A 12,668-nucleotide genomic window follows, 5' to 3' on the forward strand; every position below is an offset into this window, starting at 1 on the left:
ATAAATATTGCCAAACAAAGCAAACAAAATCATCTATGATAGACTTCCAATCATGGCGACAACTCGAGGCACTGAGTTCAGGACAGTGAACAAGCATTGTTCAGTGTTGGTATAATGTACATGTGTCTGTCATTCTACCAGACGGGTTTTGAAATGTTAGTGCCAATTATTCTGTCACACCACCTCCGTCTTTCAATGGCTCAGAGGCACACAACAGAAATTTTGCCAGTATATTGTGGATAACAAAAGGGCAGACTTAATTTAAGTTCGTTTGGGTTTTATTGTTTCTGTTTTACAGTTGAATTGGACATATATCAATATATATTTAGATACCCAAAAGAGCATTCTACGCAACGCACGTTAAGTCTTTCTCGAAGGCCTGGTAGGTTGGTTCATTCCCGTCCTCGTCTCGGCATTTCCCAGACGCACAAGTAGCGTTCACGGTGCATTTGGACCCAACTGATGCTTTGGTGCTCCCCATGTAGCTGAAATGAAATAGGACAATTGTGACGAAAACAAACTTCAAGCAACGTGTGAAGTTTTACTGGAGGCAAATTGTAATTGATTTCTGAGGTGGTTCTGTATACTCTGAATAATTGTGTCTGTGGATTGATGAGTTTAGCTAGGTCATTCTACCAGACGGGTTTTGAAATGTTAGTGCCAATTATTCTGTCACACCACCTCCGTCTTTCAATGGCTCAGAGGCACACAACAGAAATTTTGCCAGTATATTGTGCAATACCTTTATATCAGATATTGCGGAAGTCGTCACATTGAGGAAAAAAACAATCCTATCAGAATAATATTTTCAACCTAATTCCGAGCAATTCATAACTAATAATGCTTACATTAAAGACTGTTTGATAATTTTGGAATGATTTTTTTCATTAATTTTTCCAGAAACTCGAGGTTTTTCAGACATTTCCCTTGACTAACCGGAGTCAAACATACCCAGTTCAGTAATCAGGTGATATGCTAAATTACTTTAAGTGACGTCACAAAAAATTAATTGATTCGATTTAAAAAGCAATATCCTTGCTGCAGATGACCTGACAAAAGCAGGATTTTCATTGTATTTTGTCTTTTTTCCAACGTCTTATAGTTTATAATTTTGATTATCTCTCAATTATTGAAATATAAATATTTGAATGTTGTTGCCATCTTGTATGTTCCCTTTTCTATTGATTTCATTGCTTTAGATTGCTATACATGTAATGATAGTCCTACATAACCAAGATTTAAAAAGACGGCGTGTGGATGCATGATTGACCACCCCCCCCCCCCCTCTCCCGAGTGAATAACCTCGAAAATCAGGATGGAGTCATCCCTAACTTCATTTTCTGGAAGGGGAGAATAATCCCGTGATTCAACTATACAAAATGTACTGCATTTCCTGGAAGGGGACAATAATCATGTTTCAGGTTTTTTTTAAATGTTCACTGAGAGGTTACAGTCCAAATCACAAGTGACATCCCTTCTGTGCTGCGCGCTAGTGACGCGAGAGTGATATAAGTTAGGGGTTGCATATACAAACGGGGTCATTTGAGATAATAGCGAGTTTCCATAAATCTCACGAATTACGTATATTACGAATTGCTATTTATCCATAAAAATGACCACAAGAATGGTTTCTAAGCTGATCAACATCCGCTACCCTGAGAAGGGTCAATCAGGATCTAAAGTTCTTCAACCAAACCACTGTAATTTTCTAGACGCAGCGAGTGTTGAATTCGTTGTGACGAATTGGCGGAGTCGTTACGAATTAGTCTACATTGTCACATCCTGAGATACAGGTTTTTGATACTCCTACATCGTATACAAAAGTTTGAAAATCAAGAGGCGGAGTATATTTAAAACCACTGATTATGTCAAGATGCATTGTTGTAGGATCCGTTTTCAATGAGACCGGAACTGGACGAAAGCATTAATTTCTAATACATAACTCAAGACACAGCTGGCTGCAAAATGGAACGCGAGTTCCCTCGTAATTATAAGTTCGTAATTCGTATTTCATATTCGTGAGATTTGATCAACTCGGTAATTTGAACGTCAACGTGTAATATGTAGGGAATTGTGGCTGTGTTTTGTCAAATCATGCATGTTCACGTCGTATTTTGTCAGCTTCACTGGCCTACTAATAAGTTGTCAGGAAGACAGTGCAGACTAACCAAAACGTAAAATTTAGTGGTAGCGGTCGGTAAAATGTACTTAAATTCGTGACCAATCACACCGTCCATACAGGCACCATCTATATTGGAGAGGTTCCATCCGTACTGGCGCATATCTGGATGGGCGCGGCACTGCGGTGGTCACTGCTAGTGCTAGTAACGTTACATCGAGAGCAAACACACGACGTTCAGCATAACTACAATACATGTAAGCCTAGCACAACAAGGAAGGGATTATTTAAGTAAGCGTTGATGTCATCTTGATAATCACTTGATCATGAAGTGTTAAATCCATTTGCCACATACTCAGACAAATCTGTATTTTGGCCTAGCGCTTTTAGATAAATGTAGAAATTTTGATTTACTCACCCATTGCCCTGAACAGCAGACAGCAGAAGAGCAGCAACAATGACGAGGAGGAATACCTTCATTTTGGATTGGTTATGGAGGCGTGGTTGGAGCTAAAACAAAATTGGAAAGCATCAAACACGTTCAGAAGAATAGTTTACTGATGAACCAGAAGAAGAACAAACATACTGCAGTAAAAAGTCGCCCATTCCTTTAACACAATAGGACAGTTATAGTTACGGAGCTAGATTCTATTATTTAAATGATCTGAGGCCAAAAGGGGTTGATCAACGTTTTGAAGAATAATATATTGGGTTGTACAAATTATGGAACCGGTAAAGAAGCTATAAAAATCACATTTTTATATTTAGAAGTATGAGTTATTAAATCAGTCCTCATCAGTGAGACGTCTTGGGTTTAGCAATTTATTGCGGTGCTTGGGGTGAGAAAACCAATACCCCCCCCCCCCCCCCCGTTCAATATCAATTCCTTCAACCTAGGTAAGCCCAATCACTCCAGTATTGGCGAGTGCGTTCACCGTGTGACAAAGTAGGGTCATTCACACGGGCCAAACTGATCTTGACCAAACATATAACCTGCAGCCTCGTGTCGATGATGAAGGCTGCAATTCGATTGAGCAATGAAAGGGGTGGTAAATGAAAAAGGGAGAATGACGAAATAGGTGATCGTGGGAGAGTGTATATACTATAAGGCAAAGTTTCTAGTCCGTGAGCCCAGAAATTTGGATGACACGGGTTGGTGATAAAGTCTTCTGTACTAAGTATAAATAGCCGAATCCAACAAGATTACCCCGACTTGAAGGATTCCCGCTCGCGAGGTTTAGACGTGTTCAGGTTATCACCACAAAATAAATGCAAGGTATCACCAAGCGCGGTCAGAACCAGACACACCAGAGAATCAACAAAGTCCGCCTGGTGTCGATCAAGACATTTCATTTTCTTATTCAATAAAATGGGGGACGTAAACTGAAGAGGAGGAGAGCATCGTGCACAACTTCCGGTCCAGCAATATTTTTTACCCCAGGATTCTATCATAATAACATTATGCGTTTTCTACTTTAACAATTGTTCAGCGAAATAGAAAAGTTGACAGCTAATAAGTACTTTTTTAGTAATCATCCGACACCCCTTCATACAAGTCACTTGATCAACTGCAAATGCGGTAAAGCCCGCAGCACACTAGCCGCCAACTTTGGCGACAAGAAGCGTTCAGCTGACGCCTCTAGACGCCGAAGTTGGCGGCCAGTGGATCACGGTCAGAGCACACCTGCCCAGAATCGGCGTCCAGTAGCGTCTTTTCCGCCACTTTAGGCTGCCATTTTGAAATCATGTGACATCAAGACGCATACTGATTGGCCATAGCCTCGCCGCCGACGCCAATTCAGGCGGCAATCCGTAGCACACCTGGCTTCTTCTTGCGTTCAAAGGCGGCGACACGCGTCAAAAATCAAACATGTTAGATATTTGGCGTTTAGTTGCGGCAAGTCGCGTTCGCCGACGCCGTTCGTAGCAGACCAGGGATTTTTCAGGCGTTCAGGACTCTTGCGGCAAAAAACGCTTGTGAACGCCGAAGTTGGCGGCTAGTGTGCTACGGGCTTAAGCGCGACTTGTTTTAAATTTGACTACAGTAAAATAATTTTGTGTGTAAATCACCATGCCACCGAGGAAGATGCGAGGATAAATTTGGGCAGAAAACGCTTACCTTAAATAAATCGAGAGCCTTGCGGAGAAGATTCGTGATGACGTGACCGTACTGCTTGGAGTCCAATGCCGGATGATTGGAAGCCTGGTTAGGCCTAGTATATATGTAGGTTCCGGATACGCATAGGATTTCTGCGCGGACAAGTGTCGCAAATCGTGGTAAATTCCTTTTCGTATACATATTCTGTACCCGCTTAGCTCGAACCTCCACCTGTCACACTTGATGACTGAAGTGATTCGACATGTTCCGCACTTGATGCAAATTTTCACCGATCGTGCATAATGTTACCAGTAGCCTTACCACGCTTCATGCTGATTTGATGAGTAAATCGTGTGCAGCAGTGTATTGATGTACATACATGACGTGTTGACAAATTTCATTGGTATAACAGCCATTTTTTTCTTTGGTTACTTTTGTTTTTTCTGAATTTTTTCTCTCCCAACTATTTAAATCAGATTCACAATATGCATGTTCTATCTATAGTCGCAGGTGACAAGTTCACGATTTTTCTTGATCTAATACATTGGAGAATCAGACAACCCCGATTTAAATGAAATTTCATAGATGGATACACAGTACTGATAACTATTTTCAAAATGACCCCCTCCCCATGGAAGGAACGCTACCAAGGATTAGACCTTACAACTCCTCCCCCAAATTTCCTACCTGAATTTCAGACTGAAATGATTGAAATCCCTAAAATGGGACACCCAACTGAACCATAAACTTCAGTCAATGACACCCAACAACACCACACGGATTCAAACTACACATTTTAAAAAAAAAACCCAACAGCGACGGGGGACTTTCAACGCTATGCTTGTTATTTATGCTGTATCCGGATGATTTACACTGAGAACCACAGCTTAGTCGCTTTGACCAATTTTTGGTAAGTCATCAATCTCTGCCTGACTTTATTAGTCATGGATTTGTCAAGCTGACTAAGCTATGTTAGTCAGACGATTTGCGATATGGGACATGAAAGGACGATATTAAAGTTAGTACATGTACATTGAGAATGAAATTGCCAGGGGCCATTGTGCTCACCATGTAGATATTTGTTGGTTAGGAATTCATCACGGTTAAGAAACATGCTACATGTATTAGTATATACATGTATAGGTCAAACCAAAGTCGGTATGACATGTGATGTATCCTTACTTGGATTACTTACCATAAAAATATCATCGAAAACTAGTCACTAATAAGCGTAATATTGCACATTTTATTTGTTTTAGATTTGGCCTCCTGGTGGCCAAGTCGAGAATAAGATCGGATTGAAATTCGGTGTCAGAGGTTACATGACGTAGGGAGTCATGTGTACCAAATTTTAAGTTCACAGCTTTAGCGGTTTAGAAACGTGCAACAGTTACACTCAAACGGCCAATTTACACCATTTGACCTATGTGACCTTGAAAATTAGGTCAAATCAAATACCCGTAGGATATGTGATGTATAGAGAAATAGATTGAGATCTTCCATGTTGGGTCTCAGCTCACTGACTGGAGAGTTCCAGTATGTTGCAATACACCAATAGGTGGCAGCACCTAATAGTCGACCTACATTAACCCTACTAGTCCTGAACACAGATTTTAAATGGCGTAAATTGGCCGTTTGAGTGTAAATATGGCACGATTCTTAACCGTTTCTTAGCTATGAACTTGAAATTTCATACACATGACTCCTTACAATATTTTCAAACCAAAGCTATCTCAGGCATGTCACTTCACCATTGTGTAGACCGAATTAAGCCTATTCTCTATACAGAGCACGATTGTATTGATTCGATCAGTTGCCACCACTTCAACAACTGAAGTTGTGAATTTTGCATTTCGAGGTACTCCAAGTAAGGATACATCACATGTCATACCGACTTTGGTTTGACATATATACAATACATGTAGCATGTTTTTTTAACCGGGATGAATTCCGAACCAACAAATATCTACATGGTGAGCACAATGGCCCCTGGTCATTTCATTCTCTATGTACATGTACTAACTTTAATATCGTCCTTTCATGTCCCATATCGCAAATCGTCTGACTAACAAAGCATAGTCAGCTTGACCAATCCATGACTAATTAAGTCAGGAAGAGATTGATGACTTACCAAAAATTGGTCAAAGCGACTTAATAGCTGGGGTTCTCAGTTTGAATCATCCGGATACAGCATAAAGACCATTCGCAATATAACAAGCATAGCGTTGAATGTCCCCCGTCGCTGTTGGGTGTTTTTTGAAAAATGTGTAGTTTGAATCCGTGTGGTGTTGTTGGCCGAATTTTTGAGCGCTTCGGCTTACACGAAGCGCGGAAAAAATTCTTCAAGCACAATATCACGGGAGAGCATTTGTCGTGGGCGTCGAATAATGCACCTTTCAACGCCCCGGGACCCTCGGACTTTGGGCCTCGGATTTTGGGCGTTGAAAGGGACAGTATACCTACTACTAACGGGAAAGGACCAGACATGTACTGGCCAGGCCGGGAATCTGACCGGGATGATTTTTAGTGGGACACATCTTCAGATGTCCTTCACTCCTTCCACCAAATATCGATTAAATTGCTTGAGTCGTTTAGAAGCTGTAGAGTTGAAACGAGCACAAAGTTGGTGCCATGTACTAATACCATGTCCCCCTACACAAGCTCCGGGGAACAATTAGCTCCAGTGATGGTCGTTTCAAAATTGCTTGATAAGCAAACTGCGCAATTATGCACGATCGGTGAAAATTTGCATCAAGTGCGGAACATGTCGAATCACTTCAGTCATCAAGTGTGACAGGTGGAGGTTCGAGCTAAGCGGGTACAGAATATGTATACGAAAAGGAATTTACCACGATTTGCGACACTTATCCGCGCAGAAATCCTATGCGCATCCGGAACCGGCACCCTCTACATATACTAGGCCTAACTAGGCTTCCAATCATCCGGCATTGGACTCCAAGCAGTACGGTCACGTCATCACGAATCTTCTCCGCAAGGCTCTCGATTTATTTAAGGTAAGCGTTTTCTGCCCAAATTTATCCTCGCATCTTCCTCGGTGGCATGGTGATTTACACACAAAATTATTTTACTGTAGTCAAATTTAAAACAAGTCGCGCATAAGCCCGTAGCACACTAGCCGCCAACTTCGGCGTTCACAAGCGTTTTTTGCCGCAAGAGTCCTGAACGCCTGAAAAATCCCTAGTCTGCTACGAACGGGTCGGCGAACGCGACTTGCCGCAACTAAACGCCAAATATCTAACATGTTTGATTTTTTGACGCGTGTCGCCGCCTTTGAACGCAAGAAGAAGCCAGGTGTGCTACGGATTGCCGCCTGAATTGGCGTCGGCGGCGAGGCTATGGCCAATCAGTATGCGTCTTGATGTCACATGATTTCAAAATGGCAGCCTAAAGTGGCGGAAAAGACGCTACTGGACGCCGATTCTGGGCAGGTGTGCTCTGACCGTGAGCCACTGCTGGCCGCCAACTTCGGCGTCTAGAGGCGTCAGCTGAACGCTTCTTGTCGCCAAAGTTGGCGGCTAGTGTGCTGCGGGCTTTACCGCATTTGCAGTTGATCAAGTGACTTGTATGAAGGGGTGTCGGATGATTACTAAAAAAGTACTTATTAGCTGTCAACTTTTCTATTTCGCTGAACAATTGTTAAAGTAGAAAACGCATAATGTTATTATGATAGAATCCTGGGGTAAAAAATATTGCTGGACCGGAAGTTGTGCACGATGCTCTCCTCCTCTTCAGTTTACGTCCCCCATTTTATTGAATAAGAAAATGAAATGTCTTGATCGACACGAGGCGGACTTTGTTGATTCTGTGGTGTGTCTGGTTCTGACCGCGCTTGGTGATACCTTGCATTTATTTTGTGGTGATAACCTGAACACGTCTAAACCTCGCGAGCGGGAATCCTTCAAGTCGGGGTAATCTTGTTGGATTCGGCTATTTATACTTGGTACAGAAGACTTTATCACCAACCCGTGTCATCCAAATTTCTGGGTAGTGTAGTTTCACTCTCGAGCTACTAACAGATGAGCAGCTCACGGACTAGAAACTTTGCCTAATAGTATATACACTCTCCCACGATCACCTATTTCGTCATTCTCCCTTTTTCATTTACCACCCCTTTCATTGCTCAATCGAATTGCAGCCTTCATCATCGACACGAGGCTGCAGGTTATATGTTTGGTCAAGATCAGTTTGGCCCGTGTGAATGACCCTACTTTGTCACACGGTGAACGCACTCGCCAATACTGGAGTGATTGGGCTTACCTAGGTTGAAGGAATTGATATTGAACGGGGGGGGGGGGGTATTGGTTTTCTCACCCCAAGCACCGCAATAAATTGCTAAACCCAAGACGTCTCACTGATGAGGACTGATTTAATAACACATACTTCTAAATATAAAAATGTGATTTTTATAGCTTCTTTACCGGTTCCATAATTTGTACAACCCAATATATTATTCTTCAAAACGTTGATCAACCCCTTTTGGCCTCAGATCATTTAAATAATAGAATCTAGCTCCGTAACTATAACTGTCCTATTGTGTTAAAGGAATGGGCGACTTTTTACTGCAGTATGTTTGTTCTTCTTCTGGTTCATCAGTAAACTATTCTTCTGAACGTGTTTGATGCTTTCCAATTTTGTTTTAGCTCCAACCACGCCTCCATAACCAATCCAAAATGAAGGTATTCCTCCTCGTCATTGTTGCTGCTCTTCTGCTGTCTGCTGTTCAGGGCAATGGGTGAGTAAATCAAAATTTCTACATTTATCTAAAAGCGCTAGGCCAAAATACAGATTTGTCTGAGTATGTGGCAAATGGATTTAACACTTCATGATCAAGTGATTATCAAGATGACATCAACGCTTACTTAAATAATCCCTTCCTTGTTGTGCTAGGCTTACATGTATTGTAGTTATGCTGAACGTCGTGTGTTTGCTCTCGATGTAACGTTACTAGCAGTGACCACCGCAGTGCCGCGCCCATCCAGATATGCGCCAGTACGGATGGAACCTCTCCAATATAGATGGTGCCTGTATGGACGGTGTGATTAGTCACGAATATAAGTACATTTTACCGACCGCTACCACTAAATTTTACGTTTTGGTTAGTCTGCACTGTCTTCCTGACAACTAATTAGTAGGCCAGTGAAGCTGACAAAATACGACGTGAACATGCATGATTTGACAAAACACAGCCACAATTCCCTACATATTACACGTTGATGTTCAAATTACCGAGTTGATCAAATCTCACGAATATGAAATACGAATTACGAACTTATAATTACGAGGGAACTCGCGTTCCATTTTGCAGCCAGCTGTGTCTTGAGTTATGTATTAGAAATTAATGCTTTCGTCCAGTTCCGGTCTCATTGAAAACGGATCCTACAACAATGCATCTTGACATAATCAGTGGTTTTAAATATACTCCGCCTCTTGATTTTCAAACTTTTGTATACGATGAAGGAGTATCAAAAACCTGTATCTCAGGATGTGACAATGTAGACTAATTCGTAACGACTCCGCCAATTCGTCACAACGAATTCAACACTCGCTGCGTCTAAAAAATTACGGTGGTTTGGTTGAAGAACTTTAGATCCTGATTGACCCTTCTCAGGGTAGCGGATGTTGATCAGCTTAGAAACCATTCTTGTGGTCATTTTTATGGATAAATAGCAATTCGTAATATACGTAATTCGTGAGATTTATGGAAACTCGCTATTATCTCAAATGACCCGTTTTGTATATGCAACCCCTAACTTATATCACTCTCGCGTCACTAGCGCGCAGCACAGAAGGGATGTCACTTGTGATTTGGACTGTAACCTCTCAGTGAACATTTAAAAAAAACCTGAAACATGATTATTGTCCCCTTCCAGGAAATGCAGTACATTTTGTATAGTTGAATCACGGGATTATTCTCCCCTTCCAGAAAATGAAGTTAGGGATGACTCCATCCTGATTTTCGAGGTTATTCACTCGGGAGAGGGGGGGGGGGGGTCAAATCATGCATCCACACGCCGTCTTTTTAAATCTTGGTTATGTAGGACTATCATTACATGTATAGCAATCTAAAGCAATGAAATCAATAGAAAAGGGAACATACAAGATGGCAACAACATTCAAATATTTATATTTCAATAATTGAGAGATAATCAAAATTATAAACTATAAGACGTTGGAAAAAAGACAAAATACAATGAAAATCCTGCTTTTGTCAGGTCATCTGCAGCAAGGATATTGCTTTTTAAATCGAATCAATTAATTTTTTGTGACGTCACTCAAAGTAATTTAGCATATCACCTGATTACTGAACTGGGTATGTTTGACTCCGGTTAGTCAAGGGAAATGTCTGAAAAACCTCGAGTTTCTGGAAAAATTAATGAAAAAAATCATTCCAAAATTATCAAACAGTCTTTAATGTAAGCATTATTAGTTATGAATTGCTCGGAATTAGGTTGAAAATATTATTCTGATAGGATTGTTTTTTTCCTCAATGTGACGACTTCCGCAATATCTGATATAAAGGTATTGCACAATATACTGGCAAAATTTCTGTTGTGTGCCTCTGAGCCATTGAAAGACGGAGGTGGTGTGACAGAATAATTGGCACTAACATTTCAAAACCCGTCTGGTAGAATGACCTAGCTAAACTCATCAATCCACAGACACAATTATTCAGAGTATACAGAACCACCTCAGAAATCAATTACAATTTGCCTCCAGTAAAACTTCACACGTTGCTTGAAGTTTGTTTTCGTCACAATTGTCCTATTTCATTTCAGCTACATGGGGAGCACCAAAGCATCAATTGGGTCCAAATGCACCGTGAACGCTACTTGTGCGTCTGGGAAATGCCGAGACGAGGACGGGAATGAACCAACCTACCAGGCCTTCGAGAAAGACTTAACGTGCGTTGCGTAGAATGCTCTTTTGGGTATCTAAATATATATTGATATATGTCCAATTCAACTGTAAAACAGAAACAATAAAACCCAAACGAACTTAAATTAAGTCTGCCCTTTTGTTATCCACAATATACTGGCAAAATTTCTGTTGTGTGCCTCTGAGCCATTGAAAGACGGAGGTGGTGTGACAGAATAATTGGCACTAACATTTCAAAACCCGTCTGGTAGAATGACAGACACATGTACATTATACCAACACTGAACAATGCTTGTTCACTGTCCTGAACTCAGTGCCTCGAGTTGTCGCCATGATTGGAAGTCTATCATAGATGATTTTGTTTGCTTTGTTTGGCAATATTTATTTTCAACACCTGGCTTTGACTTTGGTTGTTTGGACTTGTTCTGTCAATGTTTGTTCTGTCTATGTAGTGTTTTGTCAATGTTTGTTTTGTCAATGTTTGTTCTGTCTGTGCTTCTTCTGTCTATGTTTGTTTTGGTAATATTTGTTTTCTTAATATTTGTTTTGTCAATGTTTGTTTTGTTAATATTTGTTTTGTTAATGTTTGTATTGTTAATTTTTGTTGTGTTAATGTTTGTTGTGTTAATGTTTGTTGTGTTAATGTTTGTTGTGTTAATGTTTGTTTTGTTAATGTTTGTTTTGTTAATGTTTGTTGTGTTAATGTTTGTTTTGTTAGACCATATCCACAACTCCGTGGATATGGTCTATTGTTTTTACTGAGCCGATCGCCAGGACCCGAGGGATGTGGTTTTCGACACGTATCTCCGAAACTGCCGCACGGAACGACCTGAAATTTGGTTAGGTTACGTTTCATAACCTGCTAACGAACAACGTGTACTTTATTTTTGCAGCCGTTGCTTACTTTTTTAGTTTTCGGGTGATTTTTGATGAAAATCGCCGGTTCTGAACCGTTCCGGTAATAGCACTGCCTCCCGCATTTTTACCGATTAGGCAAGTTGCTCAACGTTGATCTGTCCCGACCTGAACAGGTGGGAGGATACCCGCTACATGGAAGAGCCAACAGACATTTCGTCTACGCATTCTAGACTGGGTGAGTGTGATTTTTTCGTGATTGTAATCGCCCTCAAATTTGTGTTGAAACACTGCATCAGACAAAATTTACTCATCAGAGGTCAAGAAAAGGATCTTAAGAATATATATTCGCTGTTAGTTTGGGTGATTAAAGGGAGCACGTCCATCTTTAGAGGCAAACTTGTCATCCGAAAGTTTCCAGATCCCCGCAATGGCGGATATACATTCATAAAAAAAATTACGAATTAGGGCAAGTCTCATCAAACTGTGCGCCTTAAACACCTAAGAATGTCTCAAAATCACCCAGACTCTACACATGAGATATACCTTCACTGAAAATAATTGCTAAAACCTCGCTTAACGTGTCGCGAGTGCTGAAAGCAACAGTTTTGGAGATCGTTTTTCTGTACATCCTGCTCACTCCTGTAGAAATGTACAGTAAAGCACGTATACACGTGCAGTGTAAATGGACACACGAAT

General features: G+C 41.0%; 1 protein-coding gene and 1 long non-coding RNA gene across 2 annotated transcripts; one reads left to right on the top strand and one right to left on the bottom strand.

The window, feature by feature from the left end:
* Positions 1-256: 256 nt before the first annotated feature.
* On the bottom strand, positions 257-4,433 carry LOC135500557 (uncharacterized). The gene is made up of 3 exons (XM_064792090.1): positions 4,239-4,433; positions 2,538-2,629; positions 257-485 (listed from the first exon to the last, which is right to left on the bottom strand). Exons 1-3 carry the CDS (start codon positions 4,416-4,418, stop codon positions 347-349), a joined length of 411 nt encoding a protein of 136 aa, XP_064648160.1. The 5' UTR covers positions 4,419-4,433; the 3' UTR covers positions 257-346.
* A 2,690-nt stretch (positions 4,434-7,123) lies between these two features.
* Positions 7,124-11,243, top strand: LOC135500601 (uncharacterized). The gene is made up of 3 exons (XR_010449486.1): positions 7,124-7,231; positions 8,879-8,970; positions 11,015-11,243. It is a non-coding gene; the product is annotated as an uncharacterized LOC135500601 (long non-coding RNA).
* Positions 11,244-12,668: the final 1,425 nt, after the last annotated feature.

The sequence above is a fragment of the Lineus longissimus genome, chromosome 16 (genome assembly GCF_910592395.1).
Source record: "Lineus longissimus chromosome 16, tnLinLong1.2, whole genome shotgun sequence".
NCBI classification, from domain to species: domain Eukaryota; kingdom Metazoa; phylum Nemertea; class Pilidiophora; order Heteronemertea; family Lineidae; genus Lineus; species Lineus longissimus.